Here is a 19,791-nt window from a genome sequence, read left to right on the forward strand (position 1 = left end):
TTTCTTTGCGATTTTAAATTCCAAGACCAAGATATGATGTTCTTTTTCTGTCTCAGCTACAAGTTCTTTAAATTAATAATTTATTATTTTACTGTTCAATTTTATCTTTTTAAAAAAAAAAAGAAAGAAAAAAAGTAACACCCGGCATTTCTTATCTCACTTGTTGACATAACTGGAATCTTTTTATTGTGCATGAAAGTTTTCTTTCTGTCATCTACTTTCACACACACACACACACACACACACACACACACACACACACACACACACACACACACACACACACACACACACACACACAAAGAAGAAAAATCAAATCAATCAAATCAAACACTTAATGTTCTATATCAAAACCATTTAAATGGGAGTAGCCTATTATAACCTTTTAACTTTTGACAGAGGTAAGGTATTAGATATATTATTAGATATATTTTTTTACTATTACTGTAGTTTTTCTTCCTTTTACAATTAATGTTCACTTAATCACTCAGTGCACTTTAGCTTACCAAAACACATTGTCGTGCGTATCTATAGTTCACATTTAAACGTGACCTGGTTTATTTATTCTGTGTGGCAGTAGGAGTCTCATGCATACATTCTGTATTTTTGTCGGTCCTCGCCTTCTGTTTAGTCAATCCGTTTAAATAAAGTTTGGATTTTTTCTGCAACTCCTTGGAATTGTGGGATTGCAATGGCTGCCGTCTTTCCTGTAAACATACGCGTCGTGTTTACGAAAGCGGTAGTTTAAATATTTTGCAGTGACAGTCATAGGTCCCCAGTTCTATGATCCGCTTAAAAGCCCATTAGCTGACCTAAAATCTTTAACTTAATTTGCGAGTTTCTCCATTTTAGACCCAAAGAAAACGCGATAGGTCCTACAGTCCCCAGCTGGCCTCGGCTCAGCTAACGCTAGCTGCTCTATCTGAGGTACGTAATTGTTTCAGTGTGATTTAATTTGATTATTATGATACGGGGAAAATATAATAATTTCACTTACAGGTTCTTCATTGACTCGTGGTTAATGGCCCTCACGTTTGCTCCTCTGAAACACGTCAGTAACAAACTAACTACTGCGGAACATCAAACTGTAAAACAACATTATTGTTGACGTATAATAAGAGATAGGACAGCTACTATAAAACCTAGTCCCATTTGTGATCTTGGAGTAATGCACAACTGGGGATATTCTTGGCCAGAAATATGCTGATAGTCTGCATTTTGTTTTTTGGGATGTTTCTGTGTGAATCAATAGATTATATTACGTTGCGCCTTTGAGCTGAAAGTAATTGTTCTAATGGTAAATAAAGACAAAAACCATGATGGCCTTGGTTGTAAAATTTGATAACCCAATACTTATTCAAGTGGTTTATTACAAAATGGTAGTGATGTATTTTATGTTCCAGTATCTCGTCTAATTAATTTTTTTAAAGGAAATTCTAAAATTTCACTGGCTTCTAGTTCTCAAATGTGAGTATTTGCTGATTTTCTTAGTCATCTATGAGAGTAAACTGAATATCTTTAGGTTTTGGGCTGCTGGTTGAACGAAAGAAGCATTTTGAAAATGCCACTTTTGACTCTGGAAACTTGTGATTTGACACTATTATATAGCTATATCTATATAAATGATATCTTTTAGATTAGTAGTAGAAAATTAGATTAGTAGTAAATGATTTATCTAAAATAATATCACAGATTTATTGTTAATGTAAATAATCAAGCTGAAGCTTCTGAGAAACAATATCTGGGAAGTTAAGCTTCACATGGATTGTCAGAAACAGCAGTTTAGTAGCACTACACATTTTCACCTCTTCTACATGTCATTATTTCCCCACAGATTATGGATGATGATGTGTCTATGCACAGGCTGGAAGGGACTGATCCAGCTGCTCAAGTTGGTGGTCTTATTGTAAAGAAGAAGAGTGCTGCTGTAGAGCCCCATGTTTTCCGGGCACCCACTCCACGCACATCTTTGCTGGGGTTGGATCTGCTGGCTGCCCAGAAAAGGAAAGAGCGTGAGAGTAAGGAGCAAGCAGATGCTAGTGGCGAAGAAAAAAATAGAAAGAAGTCAAAGGTTTCCTCCTACAAGGACTGGGAGGAAGGTAAAAGTGACTCCGGGTCTGATGATGAAGACAGTGATAAGAACAGAGGTGCTAAGAAGGAGAGGTAAGTGTCACTGCTTCATAACAATATTTTGTTGAAAATTGTGGATAATGTATAATCAGATAGACAACACCCATCCCTCATGTCTCTGTGTTCAATGTTATGTGTTCAATATTAAATAAACCAGACATTATGAGATTAAAAAAAACATGCATTTAAAAATATACATGAATGAATACAAACAAAATATTTGTTATTTGTATATTTTATTCCATAATGTCACTCTGCCAAGATTTTGAGATGAAAAGTGAAGAAATGAAACGGTAATTGTGGAAAATTTTTTTTTAGTAATTTGTAATTTGGTAGTGTTTTATTTACTGGACCTCCCAGTTTTTTTATCCTGCAAAATCCTTTTATAGAAAAAGGCCAGTTTACCATAGCAATGCAATCCAATAAAAAATCAGGACTGTTGCTGAGTCATTGCAAAACATAATACCCTTTCTCTTTTAGTGTTTATGTATTTTTGCTGGAATATTCTTTGTTCCCCTTTTACTCATTTATTATTTTAGCAGCTGTAGTAGCATACTAATATGTAGAGTATGACTAATATTTAATATTTCATTTTTGTCCCGGCAGCAGGAAGTATCGTGTGACTGGCTCTGAGACACCCTCAAACCCTGGGGGGGTCAGTGAAGAGTTCAGACGCAGACACCAGCAGAGAGAGAAAGACAGACGTGAGCATGGAGTCTACGCCTCCTCCAAAGAGGACAAGAACAGAGAAAAAGACAGAGAAAGGAGCAGAGATAAGGGCAGAGACCGAAGGAGTGAAAGAGGTGATTCTAAAGATGCGCAGTCATGTAGCAGTAATTGCATTTTAATGTGATTAGACTTTTGGTCATGGTCCAGCATCATTTATAAAGTTAAAATTCCAAACATTGTAAAATGAATGCTTTTTGTTTTTGGACACATGTTACAACAATAAGAAATTAAATATTGATGATGCTTCATTATTTTCCTTTTTTTTGTTTTTACCTTTATTTATTAAGTATTGTTTATTTAATTTAACTTAATTAGTAGATCAGTCAATAATGAAAGCAAATATTAACTCTGTTCAGCAGTCAGAGTTGCTGAGAGTAACTGTCCCTTGTCTCTGTTTGTCAGATGAGCGAGAGAGTAGTCACAGTCGTGGGAGCAGCAGCAGCCGGTCGGAGCGCGGGGAGCGCAGTGAGAGGAGTGAGCGGTCACAGAGAGATGGCTGGTCCGATCGCATCAGCCGGGGTAGTAAGAGAGATGAACCCGCGACACCACAGCATCGCCCAAGAGGTATTGTTGTTTATTATTTATTTGATTTATTACTAATTATTGTATCATTGTAATGATCTTACAAAGCATCTTTAATTACATTGTTTGACTAAGCTGTCTTAATTTTAAACAGATGCTTTCACACCCTCACGCTCAAACTGGGATGAGGATGACAGTGGTTATGCCAGCTCAAGGCATTCCCAGTGGGAGTCTCCGTCCCCTGCCCCATCTCAAAGAGAGTCAGATCGCTCAGAGCGAAGCCATCGCTCTGGCCGAGAGAGTGAGAGGAGGGAAAGGTAAACAACCGTCATTCATTTTATCTCACATTCCCATTGCCCCCAAAGCTTTAGTTTTATTTGAAAAATCTACATAAAACTTGATGGTTCAATGTATAACGTCTGTCTGCTGTGTGCTTAGGTCAGTCCGAGGGCGTTACCCTGACGACACACCACTACCTACTCCATCCTATAAGTACAATGAGTGGGCCAATGACAGAAAGCATTTAGGTTCTACGCCTCGTTTATCACAAGGAAAAGGTACTACTCCAAAAAACAAGCCAGTTTATTCTCATATGCAAGATTTAAATATTGTATGTCTGATACCATTTCTTACTCTGTCTCTTCTTCAGGTAGGAAAGATGGTGAGGGAGGAATTATGTTTGATAATGAGGATGAGAAAGAACAGTGGGAGGAGGACCAGAAGGTGAGTGGTAGAGTTATTCCTCATTTATGACTCTATTAAACTATTTTCTGGTGGTAAGGTTTTTTTTTCTTTTTGACAACTCTTATTGTGGTCACTGTTTTACAGCAAGCTGACAGAGATTGGTACATGATGGATGAAGGCTATGATGAGTTCCACAACCCTTTCACTTCCACTTCTGATGAATATATAAAGAAAAGAGAACAGATCCTTCAGAAGCAGACTCAGAAAAGAATATCTGCACAGAAGCGACAGATCAATGAGGTATAACCACAGTGCTTCATATCAACTTAATCAGAACTGTGTGTCTGCATGCACAGGAATATACTGGATGCATGTCAACAGATTTGTGTATTTGTCTTTTTCGTGCATCTCTCTGTGTTAGTATGGCTTTGTATCAAACCGTATTTCTTCTTTCAGGATAATGAGCGATGGGAGACCAACCGTATGCTGACCAGTGGTGTGGTGCAGAGGTTGGAGGTGGATGAAGATTTTGAGGAGGATAATGCTGCTAAGGTTCACCTGCTGGTTCACAACCTGGTTCCTCCTTTCCTGGATGGAAGAATAGTCTTCACTAAACAGGTGACTAAGAGTAGAATATTTAATAACAGTTCAGTGCCTTACATCATATATTTTTGCCAGAACTATATTGAAGGATTTTGTTTTTAATCTAAATGTTTGTGTGTGTGTTTTCCTGCTGCAGCCAGAGCCTGTCATTCCTGTGAAAGATGCTACCTCCGACATGGCCATTATCTCTCGAAAGGGCAGCCAGCTTGTCCGTAAACATCGTGAGCAGAAAGAACGCAAGAAGGTTGGCTGGATTAATAACTAAAATGAAAATGATTTACAGTATATGAGTGTTACTTTCAAACCAATGCAGAGGCTTGATGGAAAAAAAGTGTATGTGACACTGCTTGACTTTGGTTTCAACAGGTTTTCTTTTTTCTTTTTTTACAATACATAAGCAGGATTGGTCTAGGACTCTAGGGTTAGTATAAGATCGGTTTAAAATTACTATGACAGTCGTATATTAATCCTCACAGACAGAAGTTCTGCATTTCTCTGTTGAAAAAGCAATGGAAGTTACCCTGACCCTTTATAAGGTAACCAAATAATAAAGTCCGGCATGCTGAATAATTTTAAACTCAACACCAACAAGTAACGAATAGTTGGGCATGTTTGGTGAAATGCAGGTTGTTCATTATTCTGCTACTGGTTGATGTATACATTTAAAGTTTAAACCAGTGTGCATTTCATCGTCATCATTGTTATGTCCATCTGTATGCAGGACTATAAAAAAAGCAGATATGATCTTCATACTCTGCTGTTGAGAAATGTTAATGGGGTTTGTTGGTGCGCACTGTCCAGTTGATAATGCCAATGCTGTCTAACTTCATCTCTTCAGTAAATAATTTATTCAAGATTACCCTACCTGCTTGATGGATGACATTTTCCCTGCATACAACCATCAGCAATGTGAAACAACTTAACAAATGTGACACCAGATGCTTTGTCATCTCTTCTGTGTGTTGAATGTGCATGAAATTGCAATTTGAAGCTTTCATTTTCATAATTATATTACTTAATTTGAATAATTCTTTTTCAGGCACAGCACAAACACTGGGAATTGGCAGGCACCAAGTTGGGAGATATCATGGGGATCAAGAAGAAAGAGGAGGAAGATGTCTCTGGAGGCAAAGCCGTAGGCGAGGATGGCAAAGTAGACTACAGGTGACCAGACTGTCTATGCAAATTTTGGATCTAGATGACATTTCACAGTTTGTTTTTAATAATCCCCAGGCTTAACTCACAGAACTGTAGAGTGAGATTGTCCGACCTGCCACATTCGTTTTTTTTATTGCTCTGTTTCTCTGCCTTACAGAGCAGAGCAGAAATTTGCAGACCACATGAAGGAGAAGACAGAGGCCAGCAGTGAGTTTGCTAAGAAGAAGACTATCCTGGAACAGAGACAGTATCTGCCTATCTTTGCTGTCAGGCAGCAACTTCTTAACATCATAAGGTATTTATACACAGACGGAGTGTTCGCATCAGAACTGTGATGAGTTATTCATAGATTGTGTTATAACTGTGACTGTGTCAATGTCTATCTGCAGGGACAACAGCATTGTGATTGTTGTTGGGGAGACGGGCAGTGGGAAAACCACTCAGCTGACCCAGTACCTGCATGAGGATGGCTACACCAGCTACGGCATGGTGGGTTGTACTCAGCCCCGGAGAGTGGCAGCCATGAGTGTAGCCAAGAGAGTCAGCGAGGAGATCGGCACCAGCCTTGGAGAGGAGGTGAGACAGCTGAGTGGAGTGCCAGCAGTCTGCTTCTGTGTGTTGTTTGATCTCTGATTGTGAAAATATATTGGCAATCTCATATGGATTAATTTGCTGTATATTGAAAGATAATGCCCTAAATATTGATTTGAGCATAGGAGTTCACTCTTGCTATTGGCCATAACCATCCCCTCGCTAATTTGTCTAATTTTGCTTATTTAACCTATTTTGGCATCTGCGAAATTAATAAGAAGTATCATTTATTTATAGCAATTTTTTGAAATCTTGGCAGATGATAACATTTAGATGTCTTTAAACACAATTTAAGAACAGACTAACGCTGATAGCAATAACTTTACAATTGTGTCCAACAGGTTTAAATAAATTCTCAATTATCTAAAATGACAAGGGAAACCTGAACCAGGATGTCACTTCAACATTGAACACTTAATTACTTAATTACTTGAATACTTAATTTACACTTAATTGATTAAGAACAGTAACTCTTGCTTTGCAAGATACCATGTCCTGTGTTTCTATATCTCTTCTATGAAGTTGATTGGAATGTCATGTGCAGTATGGTATTTAATGTATTATGTAATGACCAGTTTGAGGCCCCCCCCCCCCCCCCCCCGACCTCAATATTAAGTCGCATATGGTGTAACACCACCATCTAGTGGACAAAATGAAAAACTTGCATGTCGCTGGCCTGAAGGGAAACAGTGGAGGTGCTTTAATATTATGTAAAGCTTGTCAAAAGGTGGCATTAGGCGGCATTTTTATTTGAATTAAGTGGCCTAATTTTCTGGTATGTTTTGTAATCACTATGCATATCATACTTTAAAGACTTTAAAGTACATACATATTATTTTCAGTTGATCACTGACTAATGATGTTGCCTGCAGGTGGGCTACGCAATCCGTTTTGAGGACTGCACATCAGAGAAAACTCTGATCAAGTACATGACAGATGGTATCCTGCTCAGGGAATCACTGAGGGAGTCAGACCTGGACCATTACAGTGCTGTTATCATGGACGAGGCTCACGAACGCTCCCTGAATACTGATGTACTGTTTGGCCTGTTACGTGAGGTCAGTAGACAACTACCCAACACTCTTTAAAGATAGATTTCTTTTCATTTCCAAGACAGGCAGATGCTTGTACCGTTCGATTCAGTGATGATTTAATGATGTTCTCATTTTATCACTTCTGTCTACTGTTTCCTGCTAGGTTGTATCTCGACGCACTGATCTGAAACTCATAGTTACCTCTGCAACTATGGACTCAGACAAGTTTGCAGCGTTTTTTGGCAACGTACCCATATTCAATATTCCAGGAAGAACATTTCCTGTAGACATCTTATTTAGTAAGGTATGTTTATGTTTCCATTCTAGTTTCTGTTCAGGCACTTACACTGCATCCTCACTACATTGTATCTTTGACACTTGGACACTCTGCCAGCTTTAGATAATAGTAATAATAATTATTATTATTTCAAATATCAGGTGTTACAGCTCATATGTAATTTTTCTGAGATTGTCTTAATAAGGCTCTAACATATATTTTTTTTCAAAATACGATCAGAGATTGTAATGAAATGTTAAACTTTTAAAAAAGGATTTTGACCTTAAAAGTCTATAAAATAGCCATAAGTATAGTAAAAATATTTATCACATTTAATCATACTTTCACTTCAGCACTCAGCTTTCTATTGAAACACCCTATAGACAATATATATACTGCAAATTGAAATGTGAATTAAACTTGGGCATATACCAGTAAAAAACCTGTAGTGTGGATTGTGTTGAACTGATGTGTTGTGTGATGTGTAGACGCCTCAGGAGGACTATGTGGAGGCAGCAGTGAAGCAGGCCTTGCAGATCCATCTCAGTGGGTTGTTGGGAGACATCCTCATTTTTATGCCTGGGCAGGAGGATATCGAGGTGAGGGACGCGGCTGGTATTATCACTCAAGTGATTGTTTATTATTTATATTTTATATTATATAAACATATTGCATAAAGCACAGTGATTTGAATTTTATGTAGAAAAGATGCTGCATAAATAAAAGAGAGATTTTTCCCTGCAAATTTCTTCAATAAATAAAATGTCAGTTGACCAATAGGCCAATTTCCCAAATAGTTGATGTTGTTAAATATTATCTCCCCCATGGGCATACATAGTGTTCCTCCTTTTACATGTTTGATTTTGGTACAATACGAAATGTTTTTGTACATGGTTTGTACCAAGTAACAAGTTACATTACAAATAAATGTAATAAAACTAAAGTAAAACATTATCTACTGTAAACTAACTAAACTAAGCAAACTGTCTACCATGCGGGACACATCTTGTCTATAATGTATACATATATTTTATATTTAACATACATCAATTTTTTTTTTTTTTTTTTTTTTTTTTTAACATATTTTGTATGTTGACAGGGAATAAGAGATTGTCCATTTTGTGTTCTGAAGGGAATTAAAGTATTTTCTTTTCCCTGCAGGTGACATCAGATCAGATTGTAGAGCGGTTGGAAGACTTGGAGAATGCTCCACCTCTGGCTGTGCTGCCCATTTACTCCCAGCTGCCATCTGACCTCCAAGCCAAGATCTTCCAGAAGGTTTCTATAAGTCATTGCTAATAATGTTATTCTTTTTTTTTTTACTTTGAATGGATTGCCCTTATTTCCCATGCATGTCTACACTTTGTATTTTGAGTACATGTTATTGCCACAAGTGAGAAAACATAGCTGACCTCCTGCTGACAGCCTTTATTTTATTCTGTGCTAGGCTCCAGATGGTGTGAGGAAATGCATTGTTGCCACAAACATTGCTGAGACTTCCCTCACTGTGGATGGAATTATGTTTGTTGTGGATTCAGGGTACTGCAAACTCAAGGTACTTCATGTTGCAGTTTATGACAGATCTTTTTCTTGTGTTCGTCATTTAAGCTAACTGACACCATTTATCTTTTATTCACTTCTTTTTCTTTTTTTTTCTTCTTGAAAACAGGTTTTCAATCCTCGCATTGGAATGGATGCACTGCAGGTTTATCCCATCAGCCAGGCTAATGCCAACCAGCGTTCTGGCAGAGCAGGACGTACAGGACCGGGGCAGTGTTACAGGTGATAGTTAGGCACTTGTCTGCTGTCAGCATACACTGGCAGGCACAAGCACATGCACACAGTCACATGCCAAGAGTGCTGAGCTGGAAATAATGCATAGTTCATATTTTGCAACATTAATATTTCATCAAAGGTATCTCCTAACTTTGGCTTTTCGTTATCAATACAGAGAGTAAGGCTGCACAATTATAGGTAAAATGTTATTCATAATTTTATTTTTTTTTTTATCAGAGTTGAGACATATCGTCTCATTATTATTGCATTACATATTTTCTTTAGGAAAATAGAAAAACTCACATTTCACACACACAACTCATCTAATTTCTCACAATGTAAATGAAACGTACACTATGCTGTATGATCTACCGTGACTGTGTAGAAAAAGGACATTAAAAACCTTGATCAGAATCCTTTTTTGGAAGTTAACTATGTAATAAATCAACATTTTAAGGCCTTAAACAGGAACGGGGGTATGTTTATTTATTCCTGCCCCAGACTACACATGCTGTGGTGCAACCAACAATGTGCCGGTGATAGTAAAACATGAGTGACAAACTGTGAATCATGAATTTTTGCTGTCTGCCTGCCACACTTTCTATTTGTATAAGTTGCACACAGCAGCGGCATTTCATAATCTAGCTGACTCATATCGCTTTTAATTTCACTATGACACTCACATTGTTTTTTTTTCAAATCATCACGTGGTGTAACACAGCTCTGTCCTTTTGTTGTAACAAATGTTGTAAGAAAAGCTAATGCTAATGCAGACATTGCAGGATTGTTATCTAAAAATCAGATTGGAGAGGGTTGTGAATCAAGGTTGTGATTCAAAAACGATTCATTGTGCAGCCCTAACTGAGAATCTCCTAATCCTAAAAAAAATTCATCCTGAGAGCAGGAACATACATTACTTTCCCACTTTAGTGTCTATCTTAGTTCACATTCTTTACATGGCTTACACAGCTTTACACAGACTACAGTTAAGGTGTTTTAGTAGCTTTGAGTGTGAGTGTGAGTGTGAGTGTGAGTGTGAGTGTGAGTGTGAGTGTGAGTGTGTGTGTGTGTGTGTGTGTGTGTGTGTTAGAGATTGCACAGAGTGAGTCATGCTGGTTTGCTCCACACGTATGGAGAATTCCCCACTCAAAGACCCTTTTAGCTGTGACTGCAAACACTCACACACAAGCTCAAAAACTCCATATACATTCAAATCGTTCTGCAATTATAGACGACTACATCAGACAGCTGTAATTGTTGAGAAAGTTTTAAGTCAGGCTCTGGATTTTTCCCTAAATAAGTTGAGGCTTCCTGAGTTTTCCTTTGCAACAGATCTTCATCTGATGTCTATTGTTTAGTTCAAATCCCACTGACATGTCTGCCCATATTAGAGAACTAAATCATTTACATAGTGCCACATAACAAGATGGCCCATAAAACCATATTCTCTATCCCTGTTTGTACATTATTTCAGTTTGTCAAAAATAGAGAAAAAGAATACACAAACATCTGTATGTTTCACTTGTTCAGATTAAACTGATTTTACACTCACTTTGTCTATGTCCACCTGTGTCTCTGTCCAGGCTCTATACTCAGAGTGCCTATAAGAATGAGATGCTGACTACCACCATACCAGAGATTCAGAGGACCAACCTGGCTAATGTAGTCCTGCTGTTGAAGTCTCTGGGTGTCCAAGATTTGCTCCTCTTCCACTTCATGGATCCACCACCTGAGGACAATATGCTCAACTCCATGTACCAGCTCTGGATCTTGGGTGCTCTGGATAACACAGGTGGGTGGTGAACAGGGGCTGGGATTACCAGAGACATTATACTATGTTATAATGATACATACATCTATAGTGTATCATTTTCAGTATGTTGAATATTATTTTTTTGATTGTGAAGATTTCATACTTATCTTTGTCTCATGTGATAGTAATATTTTTGTAGTTTTGATTGTTCGTAGAGCGCATCTATATATATATATATATATATATATATATATATATGTATATATATATATATATATATATGTGTATATATATATATATATATATATTATATATATATATATATATATATATGTATGTATGTATATATATGTATATGTATATATATATATATATATATATATGTATATGTATGTATGTATATATATGTATATGTATATATATATATATGTATGTGTGTGTGTATGTGTATTTCTGTTTTTATTGCAGTTAAATGGCATTGTAAAGTAGACAGGCCCAAAACAGTCACATAAATAACTAACATTAAATTTGGTATTTCTGAATGCAAATGTGCCGTGACTAACGTGTATTGTAAAACCAATTTATATTTTGCACACCAGTGTACATTTAAATACAGTAGTATAATTAATTGATGAATTTCAACAAATTCTTGCTGGTAATGTTTCAGAATTGCCAAACAAAATTTTATCCCAACTCCCTTTTTGTATTGCTAGTAGTAGCAGGTGGTACCTAGCCTAGAGCAGTGTTATACAGTACATACAGTACTTGTATACAGTAGGGCCAAACAACAAAATCATCCTCCTTTTCAGATGAAAATGAAGATGCGACATAGATTATTGTGGACTTGAGCTGCTACATAGTGATGCTGACACCGCAAACACAGACAGGAGACTAGCTTCTGTAAAGGATGCTGCAGTGATGATGCAGACACTGCAAACAGGCCTGGAGGAGGTAGTTGTGAGGTTTAGCCAGTGGAGTAATTGCCTAGTAACTGATCCTGTGTTTGATTTGACTGGTCGGGTCTCATTTCTGTCTCATCCTTAGCCAGATTCCAGGGGATTTAGGGATTTGGGGATAAGGGGGGACTTTTGATGATTCCCTGTATGGTGTGTTAACAGCAGATTATCTCTGATTAAGGCTTACCTGCCCCAAACTGGCTGCTCTGCTTCTCTGCTTTTCCTCCTCATAAGCTTCTTAGACTCTGTCGTCTAATCATTTAAATCAGAACTGGCAAAGTTTTTGATCTCGCTCTTTTTTTTCTCTACAAGTATTCTCAGCTGTCAGCAGTTCATCCTCCTCTCTCATGGTGATAGACAAATAAGTGTCACATTATGCTTGCTTCACCCTCACGCCAGAAGGCTTTTGATGGAAAAGAAGCTTATCACTTGGCTTATGCTTGTCCTTTCTACATTTTTCACATCTCACGCACTTGTGTGACCTTGTAATTGTGTTCTCTTTTGCCCTCTCAGGTGCTTTGACACCGACAGGGCGTCTGATGGTGGAGTTTCCCCTCGACCCCGCCCTCTCTAAGATGCTGATTGTGTCATGCGACATGGGCTGCAGTGCTGACATCCTCATCATTGTCTCCATGTTGTCTGTGCCGGCCATCTTCTACAGACCTAAGGTACGTCTCGTTTGATACAGTTACAGCATGACTGAAATACCTACCGTTCAATATCCACTTACTGTAAAGTGTCAGTACAAAAATAGATCGGAGGCTGCCAACCCTATTGTTATACATTTTTTAAGAATCCATTTGTATTAATGTATTTTGTTGTGCTAAAATAGCCATAATCCATACTTTTGTATTTACAGTGGATCCCATTGACTACTTGTATGTGAAGGGGGTCGCTCACAGTGATGAAACCACAGAGAATTATGATCTGACCCTGCAGTTCTCCTCAGCTCTATTGCCCCTTGTAACATTTTTCAGCTGATTGTTTAGGTTTTACAGCCTATAAAAATACTGTTGTGGTTCACTCTCACTACTCTCATAGCGTTATTTTTGGCTGTAGTAGGCAGCTGTTCTCAGTGAAAAGGCACTAAAATCCCACAGTACACTACCTGCTCAGCACCAAACAGCAGTCACGATTAGAGACTAGCTGGTGAACATAGTGGAAAATAAAGCGTGAACATTGGACTTAAATTTGCTAGGTGCGCAAGAAACATGACTCCAAATGAATACTAATGTTGTTCCATATCTGATGGATGAGTACATATGCAAGTGTTTGCTAATAAATTTGCTGTATCATCTTTAAAGGTGGCATCTATCTATGTTGAGTTCACAGCTCGTTTACGTGGCCAAAAATTTCTTATTGCGTATTGCGTTGCAGGGTCGTGAAGAGGAGAGTGACCAGGTGAGGGAGAAATTCTCAGTCCCAGAGAGCGACCACCTCACCTACCTTAACGTCTACATGCAGTGGAAGAACAACAATTACTCGAGCATCTGGTGCAACGAGCACTTCATCCACACCAAGGCCATGCGCAAGGTCAGACCACCACAAATGGATGGAAAACTGTCATTCATTTTTCACTTGTTAAATTCCTGCAGGTGTCACAGTTTAAATTTTGATTTTAAGCCAACTGTTTGCTCAGTACTGTCTAACAATAGGTAGCACTTTTTTTCTATATGATTCCACTTCAAATGCACACTGTTTTTATACAGGTGCGCGAGGTGCGTTCCCAGTTAAAGGACATCATGGTACAGCAGAGAATGAACCTGGTTTCCTGTGGCTCAGACTGGGACATCATCAGAAAGTGCATATGTGCTGCTTACTTCCACCAGGCTGCCAAGCTCAAGGTACTTTCTGCACTCTGGGTTTTCCTCAGTTAATATGTTACGCCTAGTGGCAACTGGTTGTGGCAGATTTATAGCAGCATAATTACAGAGTGGTGAAATATCCCTTCTGGCCTCACATTAATACAGCGCTAAGATCTGAAAGGGAATTTGAAATCATGACTATATAATCAAGGCTCTCAGTTTGACTTATGAGTTGCCGGCTAACCCAAGCGATCGTACCAGTGTTGGATATACTTAAAATTCATTTTCCTGCTGCCTAAGCCAGGTGAAGAAGCAAATTAGCCCAGATGACCTGCTTTGCTCTGACCTTAAAGTGCACCCGTAGATGCAGGCACAAACACACACACACACTCTTAGACCAATACACACAGTTAAACTTTAGCACACTAAAGCACACAGGGTCCCATTTTCCTCATCCATAAATTCTGAATCGCACATTTAATTTGTTATTTATGCATGTGTTTGCTCCCAGGGCATTGGGGAATATGTGAACGTGAGGACAGGCATGCCATGCCACCTCCATCCTACCAGCTCCCTGTTTGGTATGGGCTACACTCCTGACTACATCATCTACCACGAGCTTGTCATGACCACCAAGGTAAAGAATCTGTCCACTACAGAACATAGCCAACATGAAAACAATTAATGATGTACTATATGTGTTGTTGATGTTCAACTTGTGCTTTGTGTTGTAGGAATACATGCAGTGTGTGACTGCAGTGGATGGGGAGTGGCTGGCAGAACTGGGGCCCATGTTTTATAGCATCAAACATGCAGGAAAAAGCAGACAGGTAAGGCAAGACATGGCTGGTACATGCTCAATGCATATTAGGTTAATTTACAACACGGACGTATGTAGACAGGAATGACCACGTTTGTGCACCTTTTGATGTGAGGCTGATTTTCATGAGGGATATTTTAGACTATTGGTTTGTGACCAAGGAAGGAAGCAGTGGCCCCTTGTCACTGGTATGCAACCATTCTTTGACTTGAGGATATGAAGGAACCCACAGTGGGGCATCCTGACCTTTCAGTCTTTTGGACAATAGTGTTGCAACAGTTTAGGGAAAATGTTGCCCCTGTGCAGAAAGCCATATCTATAGTGAAGTGATTTTCCCACTTTGGTCTGGAAGGACTTGAATGGTTGGCACATTTGGGATGAACAGGAACACTAACTGTGACCAAGACCTTATTGCCCTTTTAAGTGGTCAACAACACCACCAGCATATGAAGGTACAACCTTGTGCATCTATCTGCTGTATTGACTAAAATATATCTTGTCTTATTTTTCTTTATACCTTCCTCATCTGTTTGGGTTGCTCTTCCAGGAGAACCGTCGGCGGGCCAAAGAGGAGATCACCAACATGGAGGAGGAGATGGCCATGGCTGAGGAGCAGCTGAGAACGCGTCGAGAGGAGCAGGAGAAGAAGAGCAACACCGGGAGTGTTAAGTAAGTCAGCGACCATCTCTCCTCCTTTTGGTTCCTCTTCACACACAGGCCTCATCCAACAATAGTTTCACATGGCCCTCATTTTCCATACACAGTCAAGATAGAAACGTTTAATTTACCTACCTCACTGCCAATCCATATCTTCACTCACCCCTCCTCCTCCTCCTCTCCCACTCTCTCTATTCCAACTCTCTCACTCTTCATGATGAGCTTTTCTCACCTCTGGTCCCTCCAGACGAGACAAAAAGAAATAATATTGACTCCTGGCTGACCCCCATTACTGCAGCAATTTAAATTGTGCCATACCAGAGCAGAGAAAGGAGGGGAACGTTCATTTTCAAATTAGACCAAAAAATTAATTTCACACCCATCCAGGAGCTTTACACAGAGAAATAATTTTATAAAGACAGATTTAAAAAAGAACTTTTATAGTTAATTAATCAGCTGGTTTATCTGTCTTGAGTTTGTGTGATGACGCCTGTGACAGATCTTTTAAAAATAATCACACTCGAGTTATAGGATTAAGAATTAGATTTAAGCAGAGGAAGTTCAATGTGTGATAATGAACATTGAAGGCTCTCCTGGGCTCTTGGCTTCCTTTGTCCTCCGACAGGCCTCATAAGCATCTCCTCTATGAGTTCAGTGTGACCAGGATGAAATAATTCGTTGGGTACGCCTTCATGTGCCAGCTGCTCATCACCTGTCTCCCTGCTCACCAGCACAGATTAGTGGTGTGAATTAGTCATCTGTTTAGTGTATAAATGTAGAACTATGTGAGTGAGTGTTTTTAGAACCAAGTCAGTGGCAAGAGCTGGAAGTGGGGGTCCCTTGTTGTTCAATATGAGGCACTTCAAGGACAAAGCCTTAATGTGTACGCAGAGCTGGGTATTGAACCTCAATACTTTTTTCGATATGCAGTTTTGGACTGTGGGTTCGACAAAAAACATTTTAAGATGTCACTTTGGGCTTTAGGAAAATCTGATGACATTATTCACCATTTCCTGACATTTTACAGACTAAACAATTAGTTGATTACTCAAGAAAATATTCTGCAGATGAATTGATTAAAAAAAAAAAGTTAGTTGCAGCCCTTCTGTCAAGTACTGAAGAGGTGGCATCAAATCCACAGTTAGATTTGCACTACTCTTTACTTATTCTGTAGAAGCAGTTTCTGATAAAAGTACAATTTTCCACATTTCAAATAATACAAAGGCCTGTGTATGCTTCACATTTTTGCCAGCCATTTTTGACTGCAGGGTGTATAGGTATATAGAAAATCAATTAAAATCACAATGTGCATCAAGTGAATGTACCTTTAATATTTGTCAAGTTAGACTGTTATCGTGTGGTAATTCCAATTTAGTTACATATGAATTTGAAAAGTCTGAATTTCGACTCGACAATAATATATTTGATGAATGCAGGCCTAATAGATTTTTTTATATTGTACATAAATGAACAGAAACCAGTGGATACCTACACTATATGGGTGGGAAAAAAACATTCCAATGTCTAAAACACAGTAGTTTGATTTGCTAAATTGTAATTTATAATATACACTATCTATATCTGTAGTAAATAGAAAAATGAAAAAAGTGGTACACGCAAATCTGTGTTCAAATCGGAGTACTACATGTACATGTCTACACGTGTGCACTGCTGTTGTGGAACTAGTAGAAGCTTATGTATGGAGAGAAACGATTATTTCTCCTGAAGGGAACAGAGAGAGGGGGACACAGTGACAGAAGGGGGTTATGGCCTGATGGTGGTAATTGCTGCAGGTGTGTGTGTGTGTGTGTGTGAGGAGGAGAGAGAGATGAGGGAAGTGTGGGCAGTGTGAGGGTGTCACGCTGCTGTAATTAAAGATGATAGATTGTGCTGTCAGAGGCGTCAGGCTCTACGTCCCAACACTCTTCACAGAGACACCAGCCTGTCTTTTTACTCTCCTCCAGTCTTGCTGCTTTCATGTTCACATTCAGCTGCACAGGCCAGCCTTTCCCACACCTTTAGCTTTTAAAAAAAACAAACAAAAAAAAACCAGTTACTTTCTAATGTAAGTGAAGTAGAACAGTAAAGAATGAGGCGGAATTGTCACAGAAAATAAAACTTATCTTGCTTCTGATTTTGTCTAACTCAGGGCAGTGAAAATCTGCACACCAGGAAGAAGAGAGCAGACCCCCATGACACCCAGACGCACCCCTGCCCGATTTGGACTGTAAAATTCCTCCCTGAAGTTAAAGCCCACCAACCGTGTTGGCTCCTTAGAACTCATTGTCATCCAGACGTGGACCACACCAGCACAAAGAAACACTGTAACTTCCAGCTGCCATTTGTCCCTGCAAGCATGGCCAGAATCAACTGCAGTTCATGTACAGACCACTAGAGTGAGAACTTGTATAAGGCACAAGGCTCAAAGATGAGCCAGGACCATCAAAATGCCTCCCTACACCTTCATCAGCCAGCTGTTTCCATAAAACATTTTAAGGAAGACTAAAGGATGTGTTTTTTTGTATATACGGTATTTATATGTGGTCATTACCAGAAAGTGTTTTTACAGATGTATGAACATAATGATTTTACCTGCATTAGAAACATTTAATTTTCTATATGCTGTTGCATTTTTTTCCACCATGAGTGTGTTGTCAGAGGGAGGCTGATAGATAGTGATCTAATTTCAATGTTACCTGTGTCTTGTGTCCGTGCATTTACTAGTTCTTGTACAGTTGCGGCTTGAACAGTGTGTGCCACCATGAAGTGCTCCTTGACACACTGAAGCACTATTCAAACTGTACTTGTGGCATGAGTGTCTTCACGCTCTATATTTGTATTGCAATACCCCCTAACACACACACACACACAACACACTCATGCAGGCTTAGGCAATTGACCTTTTTGTACTTTGAGTTACCCTTGTTCCAACAATGTAATGTACCACAGCTTTGCTTCATACAAAACATCACCACGCTGGATTAAACATAATCAACTGTTTTATTTTCATGGTTCTTGTGTTCAAAAAAAGTGCACAGTTTCCTTTGTGGTTTTCCTCTGAACGTTTGCAAACAAATCTTTTAAATGGGTCAACAATGTGCTTTTGTTGATGTTCGCCCTCCGCTGCCCTCTCAGCTGATCAGAATATCATGCAGCTTCAGATAGACTGGTCTGTCTGTAACAAAACAGTTCAGTGAAGGCCATGTTTGGATAGTGACAGTGGTTCTGTTTTCTCTTTTCTACATGGAACTCAGACAACAGGGGGACAGCTAATGGATTTTTTTTTCTCTCAACATCTTTTGTAAAAGGAAAAAAAATAAATGTTAGCTATTTTTCTAATCCAAGGTGATTTCATTTAATGTTGTAGTTACTAATGTGTCTTTTTGTGCACTGCAAGGGCCTAAAACAATGATGTCATTTTGAAGCATTTCAAGTTAATTTGCACTGGCATGAATGATGGCTCAATAAGTGAAAGCGATGCAAATTATTAAGTGGCACGGGGCTCTTGAGTGAATGCTCGCTTATGTATCTATAAAAGCAAAACAATGGTGAATGGTTTATTTCACAGTTCCCAGCTGTGCACATGCACTATATCCACTATCCTTTTCTACAGTCAGAGCCTTAATCAGGCACCGCAAAGGTAACAACACTTCAGTGGTGTAACAAACAATTATTTTCAATATCTATCGAGCTGCCGATTACTTCCAGATTAATAGTTTTTATCTTAATATTTCAAAAACTAGTGAAATCCCGATTATAATTTCTTTGAACCGAAGGGGATTTTTTCAGTATCGATTTATTGTTCAGTGTATAAAATGTTAGAAAATAGTGAAATCGCTTTTTTATAAAATCCAAGGTAACATGTTAAACATGCAAAGCTGCAGTTCGTCACAACTGAGAAGCTAAAACCCAATATTGTTTGACATTTTTGCTTAAACAATAACTTCAACGGAGCAACTTAAATGATTATCAAGTACTTGCAGATTGATTTTCGACTGATAAGTTGTTTCAGCTCTGTTTCAAACTGCTCACTGTTCTATTAACAATACAAACCTCAAAAGATACATTAACTACCACATAACAAAGAAAGCAGCAAATACATCTGTAAAGCTGAAACTGCATTTGACATTTTTGATTGAACAATGACTTAAACAATTAATGGATTATCAAAACAGTTGCTGAGTAATTTTCTGTGAACTGAATAGTTGTAGAATAATTGTTTCAGCTTTAAATTGCTATTTTTTTTCAACTCATTACCCAAATCCAAAGATATTAAGTTAACTATAATTCAACAAA

The 19,791-nt window shown here is 38.5% G+C and overlaps 1 protein-coding gene across 2 annotated transcripts; it reads left to right on the plus strand.

Moving 5' to 3' along the window:
* The first annotated feature begins 686 nt into the window (after positions 1–686).
* Positions 687–18,839, plus strand: dhx38 (DEAH (Asp-Glu-Ala-His) box polypeptide 38). 2 transcript variants are annotated; one of them, XM_056379635.1, is made up of 27 exons: positions 687–927; positions 1,835–2,163; positions 2,737–2,933; positions 3,262–3,423; positions 3,536–3,698; positions 3,820–3,938; positions 4,031–4,104; positions 4,210–4,365; positions 4,522–4,683; positions 4,805–4,912; positions 5,708–5,832; positions 5,984–6,121; positions 6,216–6,402; positions 7,290–7,475; positions 7,615–7,755; positions 8,217–8,327; positions 8,890–9,006; positions 9,176–9,283; positions 9,398–9,510; positions 11,088–11,296; positions 12,727–12,881; positions 13,591–13,746; positions 13,923–14,057; positions 14,530–14,655; positions 14,753–14,848; positions 15,386–15,507; positions 17,645–18,839. In XM_056379635.1, the coding sequence occupies exons 2-27, from the start codon at positions 1,838–1,840 to the stop codon at positions 17,724–17,726; spliced, it is 3,774 nt and encodes a 1,257-aa protein (XP_056235610.1). In that variant the 5' UTR covers positions 687–927; positions 1,835–1,837; the 3' UTR covers positions 17,727–18,839. The 2 variants fall into 2 exon arrangements, with proteins under 2 accessions (XP_056235610.1, XP_056235613.1); XM_056379638.1 differs by having other exon boundaries at positions 2,740–2,933.
* Positions 18,840–19,791: the final 952 nt, after the last annotated feature.

Source organism: Seriola aureovittata, chromosome 1 (assembly GCF_021018895.1).
Source record: "Seriola aureovittata isolate HTS-2021-v1 ecotype China chromosome 1, ASM2101889v1, whole genome shotgun sequence".
Lineage (NCBI taxonomy): Eukaryota > Metazoa > Chordata > Actinopteri > Carangiformes > Carangidae > Seriola > Seriola aureovittata.